This window comes from Manis pentadactyla, chromosome 2, assembly GCF_030020395.1.
Source record: "Manis pentadactyla isolate mManPen7 chromosome 2, mManPen7.hap1, whole genome shotgun sequence".
In the NCBI taxonomy this organism is placed as follows: Eukaryota; Metazoa; Chordata; class Mammalia; order Pholidota; family Manidae; genus Manis; species Manis pentadactyla.
In genome coordinates, this window is record NC_080020.1 from 173,030,676 (window position 1) to 173,054,319 (window position 23,644).

The 23,644-nt window shown below is 52.7% G+C and overlaps 4 protein-coding genes across 5 annotated transcripts; 3 read left to right on the top strand and 1 right to left on the bottom strand.

Moving 5' to 3' along the window:
- Window positions 1-178: 178 nt before the first annotated feature.
- LBX2 (ladybird homeobox 2) lies at window positions 179-3,990 on the top strand. The gene is made up of 2 exons (XM_036930585.2): window positions 179-2,329; window positions 3,368-3,990. The coding sequence occupies exons 1-2, from the start codon at window positions 2,125-2,127 to the stop codon at window positions 3,751-3,753; spliced, it is 591 nt and encodes a 196-aa protein (XP_036786480.1). The 5' UTR covers window positions 179-2,124; the 3' UTR covers window positions 3,754-3,990.
- Window positions 3,991-8,641: 4,651 nt separating this feature from the next.
- TTC31 (tetratricopeptide repeat domain 31) lies at window positions 8,642-14,711 on the bottom strand. Its single transcript, XM_036930700.2, is given in 15 exon segments — window positions 8,642-8,852; window positions 8,942-9,011; window positions 9,014-9,031; window positions 9,107-9,158; window positions 9,492-9,684; window positions 9,757-9,856; window positions 10,258-10,315; window positions 10,423-10,521; window positions 10,698-10,750; window positions 10,753-10,926; window positions 11,022-11,115; window positions 14,214-14,266; window positions 14,354-14,389; window positions 14,392-14,518; window positions 14,646-14,711. Coding segments are annotated over 15 exon segments (1,365 nt in total). The 3' UTR covers window positions 8,642-8,680.
- Window positions 14,592-21,624, top strand: CCDC142 (coiled-coil domain containing 142). Of its 2 annotated transcripts, XM_036930582.2 has the most exons (11): window positions 14,592-15,954; window positions 16,243-16,329; window positions 16,409-16,558; window positions 16,693-16,823; window positions 16,894-17,007; window positions 18,779-18,893; window positions 19,105-19,282; window positions 19,401-19,600; window positions 19,757-21,125; window positions 21,226-21,338; window positions 21,439-21,624. In XM_036930582.2, the coding sequence occupies exons 1-9, from the start codon at window positions 14,802-14,804 to the stop codon at window positions 20,011-20,013; spliced, it is 2,385 nt and encodes a 794-aa protein (XP_036786477.2). In that variant the 5' UTR covers window positions 14,592-14,801; the 3' UTR covers window positions 20,014-21,125; window positions 21,226-21,338; window positions 21,439-21,624. The 2 variants fall into 2 exon arrangements, with proteins under 2 accessions (XP_036786477.2, XP_057353051.1); XM_057497068.1 differs by lacking the exons at window positions 19,401-19,600; window positions 19,757-21,125; window positions 21,226-21,338; window positions 21,439-21,624 and having other exon boundaries at window positions 16,225-16,329; window positions 18,779-19,247.
- MRPL53 (mitochondrial ribosomal protein L53) lies at window positions 20,800-21,781 on the top strand. Its single transcript, XM_036930583.2, has 3 exons — window positions 20,800-21,125; window positions 21,226-21,338; window positions 21,439-21,781. The coding sequence occupies exons 1-3, from the start codon at window positions 20,800-20,802 to the stop codon at window positions 21,570-21,572; spliced, it is 573 nt and encodes a 190-aa protein (XP_036786478.1). The 3' UTR covers window positions 21,573-21,781.
- The last annotated feature ends 1,863 nt before the right edge of the window (window positions 21,782-23,644 follow it).

A 23,644-nucleotide genomic window follows, 5' to 3' on the forward strand; every position in this document is an offset into this window, starting at 1 on the left:
GGAAGAGGAGGAAGGCAAAGGGCCCTTAGGGGAGCCCTACTCTCCCCACAGACACAGGCTTCTAATTGAGAACAGAGGAAGAGAGACCATAAAAGTGGCATAGAGAATGCAGGAGCGAATGTAGTGTCTGGTTGGTGACAGAACTGGGAGATGAGCAAGGCAGTTCCTGCAGCCTCCTGGGACCCTCTTTAATTACAAATTAAGTGAAACCACCAGGATGGTTTGGAGGGCTGAGGCCTCCAGCCAGGAGGATCTCTTCTCTCTCCAAACCCCCACCACTAACAACCAATAAACAAGGTCCTGGGCATCTCAGCTTCCCACTGTGGCCTGGCTCTGCTCTCTGAGTGAGTAGTGTGGCACATTGAGCTGAATGTATTGCTCAGAGGGCACTATTAGGGTGCTATGTGAGTGTCTGGGGGGTAGAGGGTGGTCATTGGAGGTCATTTATCAAGAAGACCTTTAGTTTCTTCACTTTTCTTAGGTGGGACATACCAGTGCCAAGCCATGTGAGGGTCCCTCACCCCCCTTATAAAGTGCCTTTCTGTCCTTGAAAAAGAGTCTTTGGCTTGGTGCCTCTAATCTCCCAAGCTATGTTTGGGGCACCTCAACTATAGGCTCCACTTACCCCAGGGAATAGACAGGTGGTCATAAAGGATCACTGCATAAATTGTAGGAGGTGCAGAGGTCTATAGAGAAGGTAACATGAAGGACAGTCCAGGAGGGACTCAGCTGTTCTTGGAAAAGCTAAAACCCATAGCAGTAAGTTCCTTAGGAGTGGTGAGCTCCTCACTGGTGGGGTTTCTCTGCTACCTAGCTACCTGGGGTGTGATATGCAACCAGAACCCTTGCCTTGTTGGGCCTCCAGTGGTGGAGCCACACTGTCCCAGAGCTGCGTTCTTACGAAGGATGGCTGTGGGGGTGCACCTGCGCATGAGCCCAGGACTAGGATAGGTTTGGGAGAGAGGAGAGACAGGACAGAGATAAAACAGGAGTGAACATCGGGCCTTAAGAGCTTGTCCTTGGGTTGGCAGGGGTTTCTGTCCCGGGTCTGGTTGGGTCCATGAAGTTTGCCTTCCAATTCACTCTTCTGTTAGGTGTTGCCCTGATGCTCCTGGGCAGTGACCAGTGTTCTCTCCCACTGCTGCTCCCACTTGGTGGTTCCTGAGCCTCCCAAGGCTGAGGAACCCCTACTGCGACTACAGGAGCTTAATAAGAAGACAAAGATTGGCAAACCAGAAGGCCCTCAGTGGAAGTCACTCTTCACTGGCACAGACCCCTCCTGAGCAGGAGTGCCAGCCCTGGGTTTGCTGTGTCCTCTGTCCTGAGGCCCACGTCTCCATCAGCTTCTCCATGTATTTTTACTTCCTCAGGGCGTCTGAGCTGTGGTGGGACAGCTTTGGATTCAGTCCCAGAGCCAGACGGAGTCCACTCAACTGAGCTTGCTTCGCCATCGCATCCACACTATTCCCAGTTGTAGTCACTCTGGGGCGCCAGGTCCTTTCAAGTTTCGAGTCTCCCCCCAGCCCTCTGCGCTAGGCTAATAACTTCCAGCCTCCAAGAACCGCTTTAAGAGCGGTCCACAGGGGTGGGGCAAGCTCTAGGGGGCCAGGTCAGGAGACTGAGGTCCTTCCTAGGTGGGATCACGCATCCCAGCACAGTCAGCTCTGATCTCCCTCTTCAGAACTTTGCAAATCCCCAGCCGTTGAGGCCAGGGAAAGTAATTTTATTGCAGGCGAGTTTATGAGCCAGAGCAGCAGCTGGGCGGGAGTCTGTGGCACACAGAATCTGGGGGCCTCCTAGGAAGGGTCCAGCACGAGCGTGCACGGGGCCGCTCGGGACAACGCGGAGAAGCCCCATGGCCCTGTCTGACGGGTCGTTCCGCTGGCTTCTCTCCTCGCCTCCCTGCCCTGAAGATACACCGCTGCTGGGACATCTACCAGCTCCAGACCCTCTGCGGCCCGGGGTTGGTGGGTGGGGGCGCAGGAGGAGGGGCGCACGGGGCTTGGGCCCAGCGCTGGGGGCGGGTCCGGGGCGGGGGGCCCAGATCGGGAGCCGAGCGCCGGGGCCCAGGCAGCTGCCGAGCCAAGCGCAGCGGGCATTGGGACTGCCACATCCTGGCCTGCCATGAGCTCCGGAACCGAGCCCCAGACCCCCCGGACACCCTTCAGCATCGCAGACATCCTAAGCCCACGCATGGTCCCCGGAGGACCCTCTGTGGCTCAGCTTACAGCGTCGAGTCCAGGTCCCACGTCGCCTCTATGCGCACTGGAGGAGCTGACTAATAAAACTTTCCACGGACTTGACGGGCACGCTCCGCAGCCCTCTGAAGGTATAGCGCTGCCAAGGTCGCGCACCGTAGCTTGGCCTTCTCCCCATCTCTCTCCTCCAGGTTCCTGGTCTCTAACCTTTGTTCACCCTGGCCGCCACCCTAATCTGCCCCTTCCCCTCAGCCCACCTGCAGGGACTTGCATCTCCCGCTCCTCCCCTCCCCTCTGTTAGTTCCCAGGCTCCGCAGTCGCTCCCTGGAGGCTGCCAGCGCGGAGGGGAAGGGCCGTTCTGTCGGGAACTGAGCGTCCATTCTCTGTACGTGGGGCAATCGCGACAGAGAAAGGCCAGAGAGAAAGAAACAAAGGCCTGAGCCAAATGAGTTGAGCTAGGTAGGGCAAGGGCGGCGTAGAAAGCGCTGGGAGACCGGGCTTGGGCCTCTCCCGGTGTCCAAGCTCTGCTCCAACCTCTCTCTGCTCGAGAGGGCTCAAGGAGCAGAAGGCCTGTGGAGCGGCAAGGGTCCCGGGGACTACAGACTCCTCTTTGCTATGCCCTGTGTACCCCCGCTATTAACCTTTTGGGTTTGAGGAGGGGGCTCCCGTCACTAAAGACGTGTAAGCCAAGAGAGCCTCACACGACTCACGAGTCTTTAGAAGGGCACGATCCGAGTCCTGTTACAATCACCATGCGCAATTGGCGGCCCCTACCTTGACCACGGTTGGGTTTGCCTCCGGGCCAGCCCCAGCCTGCGCGCCCATTCGACCAGTGTCACCAGAAGGCTCCAAGACCCCACCTCAGAAGGCCTGACTCTGCACCAAATCTCCTCTGGCCTGTCCCGCCCTCCTCCCATTCCCTGTCCCTGCAAGATGCCCACTGCCTCCTGCCGCCCGTACCCCACTGGCCGGCTCCACTTTGTACCCCGACTCACACCTCGGCCTGACCCTCGTGCAGTTGGGTAAGGAACCACGGTCCTGGCTTCCGTCCGCCTTCTTGCCTCCCCTTCCACCCCCATCCCTCACCCGACCCCACCCCCAGCTCTTCCTCCCGGGGCTGAAGCCCGATTTCCGCAGGCTGGAGACTGACCCCCTTCCTATTTCCACAGGCCGCGCCGCGCCGGGCGCGCTGGGCCCTGGCCTGGCCGGCCGCAGGCGGCGAAAGTCACGCACGGCGTTCACCGCGCAGCAGGTGCTGGAGCTGGAACGGCGCTTCGTCTTCCAGAAGTACCTGGCGCCCTCAGAGCGCGACGGGCTGGCAGCGAAGCTCGGCTTGGCCAACGCGCAGGTCATCACGTGGTTCCAGAACCGGCGAGCCAAGCTCAAGCGCGACGTGGAGGAGATGCGCGCAGACGTGGCCTCGCTGCGCGTGCTGTCTCCCGAAGTCCAGGGCTGCCTCGCTCTGTCCCACCGCACCACAGGCCCCGGACCCGGTACCGGTCGACCTGACTTCGGGCCCCACTTGTCAGACGAGGAGATAGAGGTGGACGATTGAAGGCAAAGCCGCCGCCAGTCCTAGTCTCTGCGACCCTGGACTCCTCGCCTCCGCGCTGTGCGCCCTGTCTGGATTCCAGGGTGGAGGGAAGGTGTGGATACCGGTGTCTATAGCTCCCGTTCAGATGCCCACGATTCCCAACTGTAGAGAATAAAGTCGAGACTTCTCCACACGACGTCTCAATCCCGGCCGGTGGCAATAAGAGTGAAATCTGCTGATTCTTGCGCTAATTCTGCACTTGGCACTGTGCTGAGCGCCTTAAACACAATGTCTTGTATAAACCCCATAGCAACTCTATAGGATAGGTGATATAACAATATCCATTTTACAAAGGAAGAAGCCCTAGGTCAGGATTTGGACATAGGCATCCAGTCAGCCTTCAGAGCCACAGCTTGTCAACCCTGTCTGCTCCAGAGACTCTGGGCTGAGGGAAAAGCAATGAAACTCTGGCAGCTTCCGGCATCTCCTCCCCTGCTGGCTGTCTTTGGTCGCAGGATTCCACCAGGCATTAGATCCGCCACTGCCTCAAAGACCTTGCTCCTAAACTGTAGGCTGGACCAGAGTGAGGACATCAAGCCTGATTCTTTACTCTTTACTTATGCTGAGGTCATTTAATAGAGTCCCAACCCTTCCCCCCTGTCCCTGCCAAAAGCAGGCTACACTGAGACACAGAGGAAGTGTTGCTCCTGGGACGAGGAGGCACAACCCCGTTGTGGGAACTTCCATCCTGCCCTTGTCCAGAAGTGTTCCCATCAGGATGGTGGCATTGGTGGGCAGTGGATAGGATAGGTCTGACCTGTTTACGCAGAGCTTTTGAGTAGTAGCCTTGCAAGGTGAAGACTCCAGCTCATCCCCCTACCAGGGAGATAAATTTCTGAGATTCTGCTAGTGATTCGTCACCCTCCTGCAGTGTGATGGGAAGGGAGGAGGAAAATGGGGGAGGTGGGGGGGGGGTTGGCTACAGGCCTTCCCCCATGACTGTTCACCCAGCCAGTCTTACAGAGAACATGCTTAGGCATCTTTCCCATTTCCCCTCTCTCCTTGTCAGTTCTTCCTTCCCCTCTTAGAACTTGCCATGCTTCTGCTTAGATGGCCCAATCCCACTCTCAAGGATGATCTGAGAATAATCCATCCACAGTCCCAGAGGAGTCAGCTAGGGCCTCAGTTGCAGGTAGAGGTCACAGGAGAGTATATTGCAGGGAGGGTGAACAAGACTGGAAGGCAGAAGGGAACCTGGCATTTTCAGACAATAGCTATTATTTATTGGACACAGTCCCAAGTGCTTGGCATGAATTAATCTTCACAATAAACACATGAGACTTTAATTTTATTCTAAGGATAAGGAGACTGAATCACAGAAGCCCAAGGACACTTGTTAGGAAGCTTGTAAGTGGTGAGGCTGGAACTAACTTGTTATTGTCTGACCTAGGAACTCATGTTTTTGGCCACTACAGGTTCTGTCCATTAACTGTGACTGAGCCTAATTGAAAGAAGAAAAGAGTTTACAAAGAAAGAAGAGGAGAAAGGGCCAAGATAGGGATTTAGGTATTGTACTGTAGACAGAGCATGGTCCTTGGAAGTTTTAGAGAGGAGAGGCATGAGAGCAATGTTTCGGGCTGGCTAATTTGCCTACACATGCAAGGTGGATCAGAGATTGGCAGGGATCTGAGGAAGGCGTATATGGCCACTGGAGAAGGTGAGAGCTGAGTGAATTCACAGCCAGACTTGGAGTGGGGAGGAAGGGAAGATGTCATGGAGAGGAATCAGTGTGACTTTCCCAGGGACCAAAGCTTGCATGAATCAGTGACAACCTTGCAAACCTGGAAAACTGGAAGAAAATGGCATCATGGAGAAAAACAGACAATGACTACTAGTGTGGAGCTAAGAATCTGTCAGCCATATGTACCAAAAATATTCTTTGCACCTGTGTTGCCCCTTCAATACACATACACAACACACACATGCCTCCCCTGCTTCCTGCTTGGGCCCCCTTCCAATTCCCTTCATTTTCCTCTAAAGGTGCCTCTTTGGAACCTTTAGATTAGGGTAACCAATTCATTCCTGTCTGCCCAGGACTTTCCCACTTTTAGCCCTAAAGTCTCACACCCCAGGGAAATTCCTTAGTCCCAGGGAAACCACGATGGTTGGTCACCCTGATTTCCAGCCCTGGGGACTCAGAACTCAGGCTGCTGGGTCAGAACCCTAACAGTTAGCAGTGTAAGGTGGAGGCAAAGTGGGGGCAAGGTGTAAGGAGTCTTGTGATTCTTACAGAAGATTCAAGTCCGGGATAGGCTGAGGTACTGGGAGAGGATATTTTTCTGAGAAGCTGAAAGAGCAAGGCGTCAGCTCAGCCTGAAAGCATAGACAGCACACAGTTGTGGTGGGTGAGCATTCTTTGAGGGGCCAGGAGTCCTAGTGGAATCCCCAAAGCAAAGAAGTACCCCGCCGCCCCCAGCCACAGTAACCCAAAACAAGAAGGCCAGATAGCAGGCTTCTAATGGTGTGACTATAATATAATCACTCCTTAAACACAATCACCTCTCCCAAGCCCACTCCCCAACCAGGCATGGGCAAAGAATTCTACTTAGGAAATTGGGTCTAGTCATGTTAATTGGATCTGAACAATACCCCTCCACTTGAGACTTCCTAAATTCTAGCTCAGTGATGCCACCTCTTATAATCATGCCTTGGATAAACAAAACTCAGACCTATTCCACCAAAATGGTCTCTGAATGGGTATCTCCTCTGTGAGGTCCTCTGCTTCTCAAACATTAGAGTTCATCAGGATCACCTGGACAACTTACTGAAACACAAACTGCTGGGCCCCACTCTGGTGGTTTCTGACTGCGAGGGTCTAGGATGAGGCCCAAGAATTTGCATTTGTAACAAGTTCTCAGTTGATGCTGATGCTGCTGGTCCAGGGACCACACTTTGAGAACCACAGTCCCAGGAACTCTGCATTTTGTGAACTAAGCAGCAATTCACTCATATTCCTCGCTTCCCACTGTGGGAATCATGACTGTGTAGGACAGCTGCAGATAAAAATCGGTTTATTTAACACTCACTATGTACCAGGCACTTGGTAGGTATTTTCTCACACTTTCTCTTTCAGTCCTCACAACAGCCCTGTGAGGTAGAGACTGCCCCATTTTACTGATGAGGGAACTGAGGCACAGATGTTGATAGACCTGCCCAAGGTGGTCCAACCAGTTAACAGCTGACTTCATCTTGCCATACAGCATTTAAGGGGCCTGCACCATAAACAATAAATTTGGGAAAGCCCCTTTCACCTCCTGTCTCCAGGTATGAATAGTGTTGAGCAAAACCCATAGTGGCAGGAAACATTTATCCTGAAGAATCATTCCTCTGGGAAAGGCATTCTGGGAGGCCTACAAGTCCCCTGCAGTTCCACATTTAAGTGAGCTGAACATCCCAGGCAGAGCTAGGGAGGAACTGGCCAGGGGAAGCTGGTAGGATCTTAAAAGAAAAACCAAGAAGAGATCATGATTCTTACCAAGCAAGTGGAGAAGTATAGCTTTCTTTCAGTGCAGTTACCCTTGGTGGAAAAACTGCATAAATTCACCTTGGGTCAGACTGGTTACAATGCCCAGGTGCTAGAGTGGAGAAACTGCATGGCCGAGGTAGCAGCAGCCTAGGCCTGCCAAAGTTCTATCAGCAGGAGAGCCGGTAGTCGGGGAGGGTGCAGATGTATGGGTGCCAGCTCCAGGAAGGAGCTGGTAAGGGACTTCACAGACGCAAACCTTTGGTGAATCTTCTAGCAGTCACAAGAGATGAGTGTAAGACCACTGGGCACTGGAGAGGTCAGCATATGCATAGAAATGTGGATAAGAAGGGCATGAAGGGCTGGGGCCAGAGAACACAGGGCCAAGAACCGCAATTAGGAAGAGGTGTGCATCCATCAAGGTGAAGGACAGGACTCCGGCCTAATTCATCACAGTGACCCAGTCCTAAGCAGAGATCTGGCTTATGAGGTGAGTTCCCCAGGGCCAAGAAACAGAGCAAGCTCCAAACGCCCCCTGCTGGATCTGCTTGTCGGAAAACCCGAACGTGTGTACACTTCCCTTCTTGAGCCTCCGTGGGTGAATTCACTTTTCCTCCCGCCAGAGGAAGCCATCTGCTTGAAAAACAAAGGAAGGCTGTTTCAGGGACACAGGTCTCCTTGCTCTCGTCAGAAGGTCTCTGTGGCACGAGGAATGCCTGCCAGGGCTGTCTTCAACTGTGGTTTGAGTATACAAGGTCTCAAATTATGCAGCGAACAGTCACCACAGCGTCTCTCCTTCCCTGGGGCACACATCCGGCCTTGTCCTGTGAGGGACAGTCCTCCCTCAACGGGCCTAAGGCAGACACTGGGGCCCAAGTCCCAGATACCCCTGTCCTTTGGAGGGTCCTGGAAATGGAAAGGATGGGGTCTCCACTCTGAGTCTGGAGGAGGGGCCAGTTGGAGTGGCTCAGGTGACAAGGGGGATAATGCAAGGGTGGAGACAGAAGTCCAGGGGCCCTTGGAGTAGTGCTTGGAGGGCTGCTGGGGGAAAAGAAGCCTGAGGGCCCCGGCTCAACAAGGGAAAATGATGGGGAGAACTAGTTGGCAGAAGCGGTGCATGGATTCCTGCTTCTCACTGGTCCTGCTGAGAAGGGAGTCAGGGGCATGGATACTCCCTCTGAGCATAGCCCCAGCCCCTCATGCCACCCATTCCTGTCCCCTGCCCCGCCTGAGGCAGAAGGAGCACTGCTGTGATTCCAGCCAATTCTCCCTGCTGCCCCTCAGCATGACAGTGGGCCTGGTTCTCTGACCAGATCAAGCTGCAGAAGGCAAGAGGGTCGCTCCTGGGCTGCGTCAGCCTGGGACCCGCCTCTCAGTCTCCTGGAACACAGCAGCTGCCTCCTCAACACTTTGGTCTCAAAGGGATTAGGAGGAAAGTTTAGCTATTGGGGGAATCAGGAACTTAAAACTGCCTCCTTTCTCAAACTGGCCCCAGCTCCTATACCTGAGCTGCAGGGTAACGGCCATCTGAGAATCAGCCAGGGCCCGCACTAGCTGACCCAGGCGCTCATAGCAGAAAGAGCGATTTCTAAATAACCTGGCAGAGACAAAGTGGCCAAAAGTCTGGGTCCTCAATACCTTGCTTTTGCCCTGACCTCCCAGCACAGTGGCCAAGGCCCCACATACCAGTTGTCCCAGGGGTTGAGCTTCAAGGCCTGGGTAAAGAGGACCATGGCCTTGTGGTGGAAACCATTTGGGCAAAGGTGGTACTCAACTCTGAGGAGGAGGGTGGGAAGGTACAGATGGGGCTACCCTAAGGAACGAGGGGTGAGGAGGGAGAAGGAATCTTACTTGCCAGCTCTTGGCTCTGCTGTAAGGCGGCTGCCAGCAGTCCTAGAGATACCTAGGGATGGGGGCCAAAGCCAAGGAGGACTCATGGCCTCAGCATCCCCAAATCCTTCTCCTTTGTTCCAACAATTAACTTTGCAATTAGCATCACCCAATTCATGCAATTCTCATGACATCCGTGCAAGATGGGATCAGCCCTACCTTCCTCCAGAGGAAATTGCCTGGTGTCAGGGTGACAGTGATGGAGCTTAACCCCAGGTCTCTTAATCCTAGGGGCAGAGAATTCCTACTCCTGTCACTGCCTACGTCCCCTAGACTGTGGGACTTCCCAAAGTCCTCGGGTCCCCCCTTCCATTGGTTCCAGCTGACGTTTTCCCACCCACCTCACCTGTGTCAGGACTTGCTGGGGGTTCTCTTCAGCTGGACAGCTCCTTTCTTCCCAGCCCATCTTCTCCTGGGGGCCCAGGCTTTTGCCTTGGGGTTCTTGGCTCAGTCCCTTCTCTCTGCAGGCACTGGGGGGCCAACCTCCAATTTTATGCAAAGCTAGAGACCTGAAGGTGCTAGATAGATCCAGTTGAGTCCTGTGAGCAGAAAGGAAAGTTAGGGAAGGGGTGGAGATGGAGTATACCTAGAGTGGAGGGATAGGCAGAGACCAAGAAGGGGAAGAAGGGGCTCTCACCTCTTCCTCACCACACTGTCCCTGAGCTTGGTCCCCAGGGCTCAATGGGGGGCATCCATCCCCATCTGGGTGGCCTTATCCGAGAGGGAAGGGGGGGCAGATACAGAGCTGGGATCACCTTGAACAGCCTGCTTCTCAGACCCCACCTTCCTTGCACTGGTGCTCTTAGTACCTGCCTGCAGACACTCACCTTGGGCTCCCCACTGTCCCACTCCAAGTGCTCCTGTCACTTTCAATCTTTTTGATGCTGTAATAGTAATGATACTGATGATGTAATTGTATCTTGAGACCAATTCTTCATGTGTACGACATATGCCAGATGTCACATATTGGGCGAAGAGTTTTGCATAAACACCTCATTTAAGCCTTGCAACTCTAAGAAGTAGATTTGTCGTTATCCTCATTCTACAGGTGAAAAAGCAGTCACCAGGCAGTCTCATAGTAAGAAGGAAGCAGATTCCACCCCAGGCAGTACAGTGTGAGCCCAGAACCACTTCACCATGTGGCCTCTGGAAGACTCTCCAGGCCCAACCCTGTGGGCCCCCTGGCAAGAGGATCCATCATTAGCCACCTTCAGTTCTCTCCTGTTTTCACAAAGCTTCCCTCTTTCCCTCCCCCAAATCCCTCTGGGGTCCCACACCTTCTGCCCTCCAGCTACCTTCTTGAGTCATTTCTTCTCTGCTTTCTGTTTCATGTGCTCTTCCTCCGCCACCAACTCCTCAGCCAGGTGGCTGGCTTCCTGGAGGAGGAAGGGCAGGTGATGGGAAAAGCGAGAGAATGAGAGAGAAAGCAACAGCGAGGCAAGCAGTGTGGAAGAACCTTGAAAGGTCCAGATTAGGGAGAATATAGATCTGGGAACACGGGGGTTGGAGGAACCCTGGGGGAAGGTGAAGCCCCTTGCTGCAGTCTTATTACCTCTTCAGTCAGCAGGAGCTTCTTGGGCATGGCCACCAGAAGCAGGCTGTCTAAGCCACCGGAAAGGATGCAGGGGCAAAGGGGCTTTGAGGGCAGGGCTTAGACCCTTGTGGAGGGTACAGGAGGGACTTTTGGAGGCCACCAAAGGTGCCCAGTCCATCAGCCCCCTTGCCTCTGTCACTCTGTCCAGTCGTCTTCCTCTCATCACAAAAATGGTTCAGGAGGTAGTGTGTCAGGAGGGATAAGAAGAAGGGAAAGAAAGGGGCACATGAGAGAGCGGAGCATCTCGGAGCCAGCCCTCCCTGGGCCCAGCCCGTCTCCCCACCAAGCACCACAGCTGCAGCCGTCTGCGGCTCCCATCCACGTGGATCCAGCACAGGCCCGGCGGATCACTCTCCACAAGCCATGGAGGAGAAACCTACTAGGTCCTGGGGGAGTGAGGGGGGCAGTGGAGGCTGGTGTTGAGCAGGGGTCTGGGAGAGCAAGGAGCTTTGCTGGGTTGCCCCTCCACCATGGCAACCAAAAACCAGCCACCCAGCCTAGAGAATCCCACTGGCCAACCTGACTGGGTGAAACTGCAGTATTTCCAGAACCTCTTGCCTGGCTTTAGTGCATCTCCATACAATAGGTGTTTCCAAGGCGTGGAGAGGAGTAGTCCATCTCCATATGAACAATTAATTACAAGGGCAAGTGAGGGCTTAGGAGGTGGGGTGGCACACTCTTCTTCTGCGGCCTGGTAGCCAGACACAGGAGAGCAGAAGTGGACAACTACTTGTAAGAAATAAACTTTATTTCTCTCTTTGACTGATTTCCATTTCAAAGTTATTTGCCTGGGATTTTCTCCCTGGAGTTACACTGAGCCTGCTCAGCACCTCAAAACATGCTGTTTTCGGCTTTCATGGTATATTACCTCCCTTCTCCACTCTCCTGCCTTCGCCAGGGTTGACTGTGACATTCAGCCCAGACTTCCAGGATCCAACAGAGATCTCCCCCCTTTACCTGCTCAGCCACACTGAGGCCCTGAAATATGGCCCTGTTACCAGCTCTAGCTGTCTAGGCCCCTGCTGTATCACTGAACATGAACAGCCCCCAGGCCCCATAAAACCCACCTTGGAGCTCCCTCAAGCCTAAAGGAGTGCAGCAGTTCCTAGCTGGCCTCTCCTCTGTGCTTCTGCAGTTTCCTCCCAAAACCAAGTTCTCAGCAATTACTCCCCTACTCAAAACTCCCGGTAATTCCTGCACTAGGGGATTACCAGAGGCAGGACTGAAGCTAACTCCACAGCCTGCGAACTGGACTCTTCCAGAAAGCTCCGTGGTTGGCCTTTCCAATCTTTCCTTGCAATCCAGCCCTGCTTAGCTGATATCCCCTTTGCTACCTCCCTTTGACAGGCTCCCTCCAGCCCTGGGGGCTTCCCCAGCTGTCCTTGAATCCCTCCTGGCTCTGAGCTCCTTTCTCACCACCTCTTGCCTCACCACCTCTTGCCTCACCTTCAAGGTCCAGTTCAGATTCCATCTGCCTCAAAGCCTTCCCCTTCATCCCCAGTGGCCTCTGCCCTCACTCACCAAGCTGCACTCACAGTGTTACACAATGTAGAGCCTTATTATTCATGGCTTTTTATTGCTCTTTTAATGAGCAAGGCAGCCCAGAGCCAGAAAGAACACTGTGCTGGGGCAGCACTGCTTGCGGCTCAGTTCAGGCTCTGCCCCTGCTTGGCTATTTTATTTTAGACAAGTCAGTTATCCTCTTCTCTGGACTTCAGCTTACTCACTCACAAAATAAGAGATGGCTCTTCAAGGCTTGGCCTGTCCATTCTGTGGTTCTGATGAGCATCATTTCCTCAGTGTCAGCTTCAGAGGACAGGAATCATGTCCCTTTGTGGCCTACTCAGGTCTAAACAGAGTGGACCCCCGACGAGGTTGTGGCCGACTGACGGAGAAACTCAGAAGCCACATGAAACTTCAGAGTGCTAAAATAATGACTACAGAGGACTTCAGACTGCAGAGGTATACAGTCAGCTTACTAAACAATTTCAGGTCCAGCTCCCCTCAGGAAGCAGTCCTGCCTCAACAGCATCTTCACTTACACTGCTGGGCACATTCATCAAGTCTTACTCTCAAACTCAGCTTTCTGGTGGGTTTATGTCAACTTCCTAACTGGCCCAGTCCAGCCATCCTTAAAAACAAACAAAAGAAGGACTACCTTGATCTTCTACCTCCCCCAAAACAGAGTCTATGCTATTCTCTTAATTCACTACATGGTCACACATGATCTGGCCCCCAGTGCATTCATGAATCACCTCCTGCCCTCTCATCCTAACTTCAGCTACAGGGTCTCTTTTAAAGTTCCTACAACACACCAAATGTGCTCCCATCTCAGGGCCTTTGTACTTGCTGTTTTCCCTGCCTGGGATGCTTTTTCCCCAGTAAATGGCTCACTCCTTTATCCCCTTCAGATCTCTGCTAAAACCTTCTCAGAAAGGCCTTCTCTGGACCATTCCTTTTGTGAAGAGAAACCTCTCAAGTCCACTCAGTGTTCCCTATCCTCCTTCTTGCTTTAGTTTCCTTTGCACTTCTCATATTTGACATACTATATTGTTTATCTGTTGGCTGGCTGACCCTACTAGATACCTCTAATTCACTGAATAGAGGGATTTTTGTCCATTTGGTCTGCTGTCCTCCCAGTACCTAAACAGTGTCTGGTACACAACTGGTGCTCAACAAGTGTGCGCCGAATGAGCAAAGGCAAAAAGATTGGTGAGGAGGCTATTTTAATAGCAGTGCAGCCAGAAACTGTGTCTGAAGAACGCTGTGTGACCCAGTGAGTTCAGACTTTGTCCTGTCACTGATGGGAGCAAACCTGACCTGCGAGTGAATCACTCGGATGAAATAGTACTGGGGAAGGAGATGAGCCTAGGGGTGGAATGTTTAGTTAGCAGGCATTACAACTGTTCAGGTCAGAAAGAATGTGTTCTTGAACTAAAGCATGGCAGTGGAAGCAGGAATAGAAATGATGAGTTTGAGTCAAGAGACATGTCAGTAGATTTCAGTGATGGGCTAAATGTGGGAGGTAAAGGAAAGGGAGTATTCTGTAGAATGAGTCTCAGATTCCTGGATTAAACAACTGGATGGAAATTTGTATTATTAAGCAAAATTAAGACTAGAGGAAAACAACAAATTTGCAGAGATTATGAATTAACTTCTGGACTTGTTGAGTTTGAAGTTTCAAGAGATAACCAGGAGGCAGTTGGAGGAATAGCTTCTCAGTACTCCCAAATCTGATCCAGTGCCTCCCAAAACGACCCTGTCACCTACTTGAGGATATCCAAACCCCTGTGCCAGACAAGGTCTTTTAAGCCCCTTACTGCCTTCTTTCCTGCCTCATCTCTTATTCGAGTTCCAAACAAGCCCTCCATTCAGATCTCCCTTCAGTGAAGTTTTTCTTAGCTTTTCCTTGCCTTAGTGTCTTTGCTCACTGTTCCCGCTATTCATAACATCTTTCCCCCAAGGAATTCCTACCCACTCCCCAGTCCTCCACTCGGAAGGCCGGGCGGTGGAAGGGCTCAGGACGGCTGGTTGAAAGGCGTGACCGAGAAAAACCGGGTGGAGGGGGCGGGGTGTGAGGTGAGGTGGTGGTGGAGGCCAGAAGTTCCTCTCACCTCTGAGCCTGTCCTCAGGACCGAATTCCTTGCAGGTTTGGGGACAGCGGCGACCCTTGGCGGGCAGCCAGGCCGCCAAGAGAACGGTCTACGGGAAAGGAAGGCGGCGGCGCACCAGGGACGGATGTGCCGGAGCCCTTCGCCCCCCGCGTGAAGCACAAAATCCTACTGAAAACAGGTCCAAGTAGGGCTGCCCCTGTCCCCTTGGACCGCCTCACGTTTTGTCACCCCAGCTTACCTAGGCTGATCCGCCCCACAGCCTTCGGAATCGGCGCTATCTCTCAACAGTAACTCGAAAGTGGAAGACGGTCTGGCATTTGATACCCGAAAAACGGAGGCGGACAGAGTAGGCAGCCATCTTTGTTAGGGGCTGAAGCCTCCGATTACGGAGCGCAAGAGGTCTCTGACGGTCCCCGCGGCTCCGGTGCCACGGCTGACGGCTCTTGGGATGGGGCGGAGTCGCGGCCGCGCGCGGGCGTTGAGCGGTGCAGGGAAGTGCGGATCGTTAGGTCCTTTTGGGACAGGCTGCCCCATGGCCCAGGCGCCTCGCTCTGGTGGCCGTCTACCTCCGCTCGCCACCGTGCCGCCCTTGTGGGCGCAACCCGAGGGCACTGGGGCAGAGCACTGGGAGAGAAGGCGGGCAGGCGCCCTCCGCGGGGACTTTCGTGGCTGGCCGGGACCGCCGGATGCCGGGAGCGTCCCCTGCCTGGACTCACAGCCCGGCGGAGCTCCGGGAGAGCAGCCGCGGTGGGCGGCGCCGGCTGACGCGGGAGAGCACCACGAGGCTGGCTTTGCCGACTGGAGGTGGGAGCCGGCAGCTGGCCGCCCGATCCCTCCCGCTCTGCGGCGACTCCGGGCCGTGTTGCTGCGGTTGCACCGCGAGCGGGAGCAGCTCCTCCAAGCCCGGAATTTCGCCCGCCATCTACAGGCGGCCGTGCGCCTCCTGAGGATCTTGAGTCGCGGCGAGCCCTTCCCCGGCCCTGGCCCCTTTCCTCAGCTGTGCCGCGAACTACCGCCATGCCCTTCCCGAGGAGCCGTCCTGCGAATCTGCCTTCGGGAGGCCCCGGATCCGTTACTCCTGGCGCGCCCCGTCGGAATAGCAGCCCTGCGCCTGGATGCTGCCATCGAGATGCAGCTTCGCGCTCTGGGGCGGGAGCCCGCCAGCCCAGGCCTGTCATCCCAACTCGCTCACCTGCTGCTGGCGCTTCCCGCCTACCACCAGCTGCAGGGAAAAGCCTTGAGCCACGTCCCAGGGGCAGCGCGCCCTTTTTCCCCGGCCCGTGTGCTCCACCTCCTGGCCGGGGAGCGAGGTTGCCAGGTGGCATATCAGCTGGCTGAAGCTCTCACGGGATCGTGTTTGCGGGACCAGCTCCGCAGGCGGTGCCATGAGGAGCGAGAGCTGCTGCCGGGGCTACTGGGCCTGATGGGGGGTATGGTGGGTTCGGCCAGCAGCGGACTGGGGCTTGGAGGGGCTGGAGCCCTGTGGAGCCAGTACTGCACTCTGCTGTGGGCATCCTGTGCTAGGAGTATGGACCTAAGCCTAGGGCCCTGGAGGGACCCCAGGACAGCAGCACACCATCTGAGTCAGGCACTGGATCAGGGTGAGTGGTGGGCGTGCGTGGGCATTTGGGAAGGTCGGGGTCTCTTTTCTTTTCCCTAGTCACCTCACTTACCTGCCAGCCTGACTACAAAAGCAGACCCTTTAGAATGAACACCATGCCCCTTTCAGGGGTTCCAGACTATAAATTCAAGGCTTTCACAGCAAAGTCTCACTTTTCGGCCCCATCTAGAGTCTTGTGGGAAACCTCCCTCATTCCCTATCACTCAGTGAGCAGTGGTTGTGGAAAAGAGGCCTTGTTTTCATGTTCCAGAGTCATTTCTCCCACTAGCATCCTTGCCCCAGGAGTGTGAGAAGGAGCTGGCTTCTTTGTGTCACAACCTATTTCATCAGTCTCTTATCTGGAGCTGGGACCAAGGTGAGGAGGAAGGGGCATGGGGAGTGACATAAGCCCCAGATTGCCCTTTCCTCATCAAACCATATCCCCTTGTCCTCAGCCTTCTGCCAGGCCCTGGGATCTGCTCATGGAGGTCAGAGCAACCTCCCCTCATCCTCTCATACCACTGAACTTTTGCAACAGCTCTTCCCTCCTCTCTTGGATGCCCTTCAAGAACCCAGGTCAGGGCTGCTCCTCCGTTGGCCTCCAGGTGAGACAAAGTGCTAGGGATGAGTGAACACAATAGTTAAGGATATCTCCTCTATTCCCTTTGAAGCCTGAAGCCTGCCTCCTCCCAAAGGTATGCCATGACCCCCTCACATACTCCATCTCTCCCCTCCCCAGGTCCTGCACTCCTTGCTCTGGGGCTCTGTACCCTGCAGACCACCTTGCTCTGGTTTTTGAGTAGAGCTCAGCAGCATGTGGCAGCATGGGCCCCAGGTTCCCTTCTGCTCCTGATCCAGAAGGACTTACCTGTGAGTAACTAGGAAGTGGGGAGGGTAGCAGCCTGGGCTGGGCTCAGAACTCACTCCATTTCTGCCAAAGCCTCTATTACATGAGGCAGAAGCTCTGTCTAGCCTGGCTTCAGAGGAAAAACTGGCCCTGGAGGTGGAGCAGCAGCTGGGCCTGGAGATCCAGAAGCTGACTGCACAGATGCAGGTGAGGAGAGCAGGGGCCCTGACAGTGGCAGTTAAAGGCCCAGCTTTGGGGTTGGTGGTGGGTGGTTCTGCCTTTTGGGAATTCCCACCTCAATTTGCTGCTGCCTCCATCAGTTTAACATGCCCCAGAGCAAGGTCCTCATGAGAAGCATGGGCAGTGATGGTTGTGGGAACTCTCAGGAGGGAAGCCCACTGTGGGCATGTGGTTACAGGTGCTCTGTACAGAGCCCAGGCTCACTCAAGCTGGTGGCTGGGTAGCAGAGGAGGTGGGCAGTTCATAGTTCCTTGAGGGAGTAGTAGAAGGATGGCCTGACTGAAGCGGAAGCTCCCTTTATGTGGTATATATATGTGTGTGCGCATGCTCTTGTCCAGGGTGGGGAGGGGGTGTTGTGGAGGAGTAAGCATCAAATTGTGGAGGGCACTGAACACCAGCCCACAAAATTTGGGCCTTATCTCATGAGTGTTGAGGAGCCACTGTAAGAGCAGACGGGGAACAGTAAAGACAATGGTAGATTTTGATCTAGCAATAGTGGTCAGGGTGGGAGGTGGGGAAATATGAGAAAGGTCCAGCTCTTGGTAGTTGCAGTGAGAACAGGGACAGGGAGAGTGTGTTCACCACATAAATCAAACACTGTGCAAAGCAGTCTACATGCCTTGCTCCTCTGCCTGGCATTGCACTGCTGGGCATCTGCTCTGGGCACTCCACCACATACAGCAATGGGATGAAAAGAAGAATCAGATGTTGAGAGTCTTCTCTCAGCTCGACTGTAATGTTCCAGAAAGAAAGACAGTCTCAGAGTGTGACCTTGCAGTCCTCAGAATGTTGAGTGCAGAGGTTCCTAACAAGTATCACTGACTAAAGGGTAATTTCCTTGGCATAGTAAGGAAGAAAGAGGTTCTGGCTTTCAGGAAACGAGAGGAAGAGTTTGGATTTAGACAGGCTGTTGTTGGGATATGTACCAGGAACTACATGGACTCCACCACCCACCCCCAGAGGTGCTCTCCAACCCTGGCCCCTTCCTCCCCTCTCTTCAGGCTCACTGGCATCCAGTCACTTTTTCTCTACAGACCTGCCACCACCACCAGTTCTTCTCCTCCAAGATGGGCTGTGGAGTAGAAACCCCTTTTTTGCTGTCCTCTTCCCCCTCCAAAAGCAAAACTTAACCAAACCAAAGAAACCAAACCAGCAAACAGGCCTCTTCTTGCTTTATGGGTTACACTGCTCTGGAGAAATGAAAGTGGGCTATCAAGAATCAGTGTAAGGACATTACAAAGGTTCCTGACACTCAGAAAGTTATAGTCATTGCTCCTGGTCTACATATAGTTCCTGCCTTCCATTCATAGACGACAGAAGGTTGTACAGGTCTCTTTTCCTTCTTCAGCCTCTGCTTGTCTGTAGATCGTGCAGACCCCTCTCTCTAGCTTTGCTTTTGAATTTTGGTGGTGGTGCTAAGGGCAGTGCTCTCTTTTCCTATTAATGTTCCTATAAAATAAACCTAATCTGGATGACTTCCATCCTTTGAACCAAGCTGTGGAGACCAGGGTAATCCTAGGGTAAGTGTCCATAATCTTCTCTGAACCCAGACCTGTTGGGAAATCCAATAAAAGCTATGGCATCTCTCCTCAGAATATGTCCAGCCCCATACAGTTATGCATACAATTCTGTTCTGGCTTTATGGATGCTAGGTTAAGCACTTCAGATTTAGAAAGACATCATAACTTGACAAGTCCCTAACAGATAAGCCCCTTTTACTTTCTCCCTATCCCCACAGCTCCTGCCTGAAGAGACACTAAGCCTCTTTTTTAAAGAATGTCATAAACAAGCCACACAGGGCTTCGAGCTCTACATGCCACAGGGTCGGTACTGGCGGCTTCGTCTCTGTCCTGGTAACTTTTCTTACCAGCGTCCCCTTCCAGGGTTCCAGAGGGTAATAGTGTTTGGATACCTCCAAATCCTGGCTCTACTCCCCTGTCTCTATCCTTGCCCTCACCTCTGTACACCCACCCAGAAATCCTACTCTCTTCCCCCAAACACTCCACTAGGGGCTCCATGGATCTTCACAGCCTCACATCCTGTCCTTTCTTTTTATCACTCCAGAACTGCCCAGCATTCCTAGTGAGTATGCTGGATTGGTGGTCCGCACTGTCCTTGAGCCTGTGTTGAAAGGACTACAAGGATTTTCACCCCAAGCCCAAGCACCTGCCCTTGGGCAGGCACTGACTGCCATCCTGGGTGCCTGGCTTGACCACATCCTCACCCATAGGATCCGGTTCAGGTGGGGAGAAAACGGCAGTGGCAAGGGGATGAGTGGAACAGGGAAAAGGGAAAAGGGAGGGGATAGGTGGGACAGCAGTTTGGAGAGGCAAGAAGCCACATCATACCTCGCCTTTCAGCCTGCAGGGGGCACTGCAGCTCAGACGAGACTTTGGAGTGATTCAGGAGTTGCTGGAGGAGGAGCAGTGGGGCCTTTCTCTGGAACTTCGCCAGACTCTGCTCTTGCTCAGCATCTTCCAGCAGCTGGATGGGGCCCTGCTGTGTCTATTGCAGCAGCCCATGCCCAAGGCTCGAGTCCAGAGGAGGTCTCCCTGTTGCTGTGAGTCACTCCCCTTCCCCACCTCCATGCTCTCTTCACCCCTCCCTACTTTATGTGCCTCGTCCCCCATCCTCATCACTGACCTAGCTTCAGTTTCCATTCCTGCTCCCCTCATGCCTCCCACCAGCCACCTGGCTTCCATTCCTGCCTTACTAGGTGTGTATAATGAGATCCAGACCACGGAATTGCCCAGCAGCAGCCTCAACAGCTTGGAGAGCTTAGAGTCCCCTCTTCGGCCTGGAGCACCCCCAGCCCAGACAGCTCAGCTGCTAAGCACACTGTGGGGAGGGAGACCCACCCCTGAGGCTTACCTGGTGGGAAATCAGCAGGCCTGGCTTGCCCTGAGACAGCACCAGCGACCCCGCTGGCACTTGCCTTTTCTTTCCTGCCTGGGGATCAGTCCTGAATCCTAAGGAGCCTGGGATCAAGAACAAGAAACTCAGAGCTCCCCATTTCTGGCTGGAAAAGCCCAGCCATTTAGAACTGCATATTAAAGAAGTCTACAATTGGGAACTTGGAAGAAAGCATACCTGAGAACCACATGCTACAGTCTGGACTTACAAACTAAGAATCTAATATCACTCCAGTGCCTGGAATCCAGAGTAAACGGCAAAACCACACATACCCTGGAACCTGGAGGTCAGCATCCTTGGGAGACTCAGGCCTAGTTCCCCACCAGTGAAGACATCTCAGAGCTAGACGCTGGAAGGAGGGCTAAGGGTGGGACCCCAGGGGAAAAGGAAAGAGAAAAAGCAATAGAAAACAGAGAGCCTAGATGCCGATTTCTCTTAAATCCCAGGAGCCAGGCTAAACATAAAGTCAATTCATCAGGAACCACGGAGATGGATTAGGCATTTCTACACCCACATCAGTCCGAAGGGTTGTATCGCCTTGTACTCCCCTCCCCATTCTATGTTCAGTCAGTCATTTAAGAATATTGGACTATAGGACCTAGACTTTTAAGCTTTGGTTACTCGGAGTTCAACATGTTTAATCTGTTACCTGAGTGAGGTTGATCCCCTGGTAGGTGTAAATCCTGCCCTCTCCTTGGAAGGGACCGACATTTAAGATGGTGTTAACCTAGATCTGGCACAGCAGGGTGAGGGAAAGGCTGCGGAAGATGATGGTCGTGTTGTCGGGGCCAGGCGCAAACGGCCTTTGCCCTATTTATTGTCCACCGTGGTACAAAAGGACTATTAATGATAGGTAGTATTACCGCTTTCTTTGGGGCCCTCCATACTCTGTACCGAAACCACCTCTCTCTCCTGGCCTTTCTTCTCCAATCGGGCCAGGGCGGCCGTTTGCGTGGCGGGCTGCACGGAGGACGGCAGCAGGGAGTCGCCACCGTGAGAGGCCCGGTTAGCGCGGAAGCTGGGCTCCTCTTGCACCGGAACCCTTCCGCGCGCGAGTCCTTCCGGGGCGGGGGGTTCACCATGGCAGCGGCCTTGGCTCGGCTTGGACTCCGGTCTGTCAAGCAAGTTCGGGTTCAATTCTGCCCCTTTGAGAAGAACGTGGAGTCGACGAGGTAGGAAGCAGAGAGAGAGGGGACGGGAAGGGGCGCGGTCTTTCTCCCGCCGGGGGTCCAGACCCCGCAGCCAGGCGTTCAAGCCGTTTTCCCACCGCAGGACCTTCCTCCAGGCAGTGAGCAGCGAGAAGGTCCGCTCCACCAACTTCAACTGCTTGGTGATTGCAGATGTGAGGCACGACGGCTCCGAGCCCTGCGTGGACGTGCTGTTCGGTGGGCTGCAGTGGGAGTCAGGCGAGGGGGGTTGGCAGGCGCGTCCTCAGCCCCAGCCTCGCCATCCTCCAGGTGGCTGATTAGTTTGTTTCTTCCCTAGGAGACGGGCATCGCCTGATTATGCGCGGCACCCACCTCACCGCCCAGGAAATGCTCTCCGCCTTCGCCTCCCACATACAGGCCAGGGGCGCAGCAGAGAGCGGGGACAAGTCAGGCGCTGGTGCGGGGCGCTGACAGCGCAAGAGAACAATGAGCAGATTTTAATCTGGGACTACTAGGAAACCTATCTAAGAAGAGCTTTCCTTAATCACTCAAATCGCGATATGGAGGGCCTCAGCACCAAAAAGAGCTCCATGACTACAGATCCAACCAGTGTTTCTGGTACGAGACCAGATGGGGAGGGGCCTGGACAAACATGAATTTAGTTCACTTTCTTACCATCACTAATGGCTTAACTTTTTTTTTTTTATTTTGTTGTATCTTAATTTTTGTTATTATCTGTATGTTGTTGTTATCATCTGTTGCTGTTGTGGAATCTGGTTACAATGCTCCTCGCTTAACTCTTTTAATTTGGCATTTCCCACCACTCACTCAAGGTACCTCGTACTTCTGTTAGCCAAACCCTGTGCAGTTTTCTCTGTCTTCATCTTTCTATCTCTAGCGTCTGTCGCATTCAATTCACTCTCTTGTAGAACTCTTTTTTCTTTTGAGTCCTTTTCTTAACCATAAAGGTGTGATACTCTCATCCTTCTTTTTCTTCTCTCTCGATTTTTGGGGCATCTTCCATCATAACTTGAGCTGTCCTCCTTTCATTAATCCCTACATTTCTGTTTGGCTCTAATCTCAGCTTCTGTGTTATAGTCAGGTTACCTACTACCAATTTCCTCCAAATCCCACCAACACTCTTTGTCCAAAATAGAATGGATAGTTTTACGTAAACATATACTTGCCTCTCCTCCTGACTTCCCCATTCCTTTTAGAGGTACTTCATCTGTTCAGCCACCTGGATTGTAAACCACAGCATTATCTCTGGTTCTGCCCTTTTCCTTTCTCTGCATATACACTCAGGAAGGTCAGAATACTGTTTTAAACAAAAACTCCTGAAATGTTCTCTCCATTCCTGTTTACTCTGCTATATCATTGTTGCATTCTCCCATCTGGTCTCTTCCCTAGTCATTTTTGCAGCTGCTTAATTTTATCTTTCCAAAGCATATCACTGGTTTTATGTCTCACTATACTTTTTTCGGAGAATAGTGCTTTAGGTACTTTAGGCACTGTGCCTAAAGGGGTTTTCATACTGGTTTACCACTTGTTAGTGTGGATCATGAAATCAATTTAGTGGGTTAATTCAGCCTTTAGAAAACAAAGTAAAATAGAATAAAAAGTATCATAGTGTATGGCACGTGGAATGGGAAGTATTCTTTTAAGAAACTTAAGTTTTAAGTATATAACCATGAATATACTTACACACATATACATGCATATATAAGCATGTAAGTATGTATATGTGTGTGTCTGCATATAGTTGGTTGCAGTATAGATTGATTTTCTTATTGTGGGTTATAGGAAAAAATGGTTGGTAGCCACTGGTTTAAAGAACCTCAGAATGCTTCTCTAGGCAATGAAGGATCTCTAGACTGGCTGCTTTGTACTTTGCCAAATACATTTCCCATGAATATTAGAATACTGCTTCCCTGCTTTAAAGGGTGGTATATTCAAAGGGTTGTTCTTTTCCCTCTCCTTTTATAAGAAAGAAAACTACTTAGAGGCAGTATAGCATAGTAAAGTGCCAGGAATACCTGGGGTTGAAATACAGTTTTTCCTGTAAGTAATTGTGTACCAAATTTCTTGATCTCTCAGTGCCTGTTTCCTCATATGTAAAATAGGGACAACAGTATCCACCTTATAGGACTGTTGAGGGGAGTAAATAAACTGATATCTGTAAAGTGCCTAGATGATTACTTGGAGCATAATAAGTTACTAAGAGGTCTTATGCTCTAGTTGAAAGGATATTGACAACCTAGATTTGAGTTCCCAGCTCTGTGGCTATCTTTGGCTAGACAGCCACTCTCCTCAAATCTGTAAAAATGGGGATTGTACAAATATTGCTGTAAACATAGGCTGAGTGCTGGCACTGTACTAGATTGTGAACTTGAGTTTAGGGCTATTTTCTTTGTGTCCCCAGCACCTTGCTTAATGCCTCATACAGAGTGTGTGATAAATCTTTGTTGAATTTACAAGTATTTAGCATCTACCTTGTGCCTGTAACTGTGATTAGTACTGGGATACAAAGATAAATAATCATA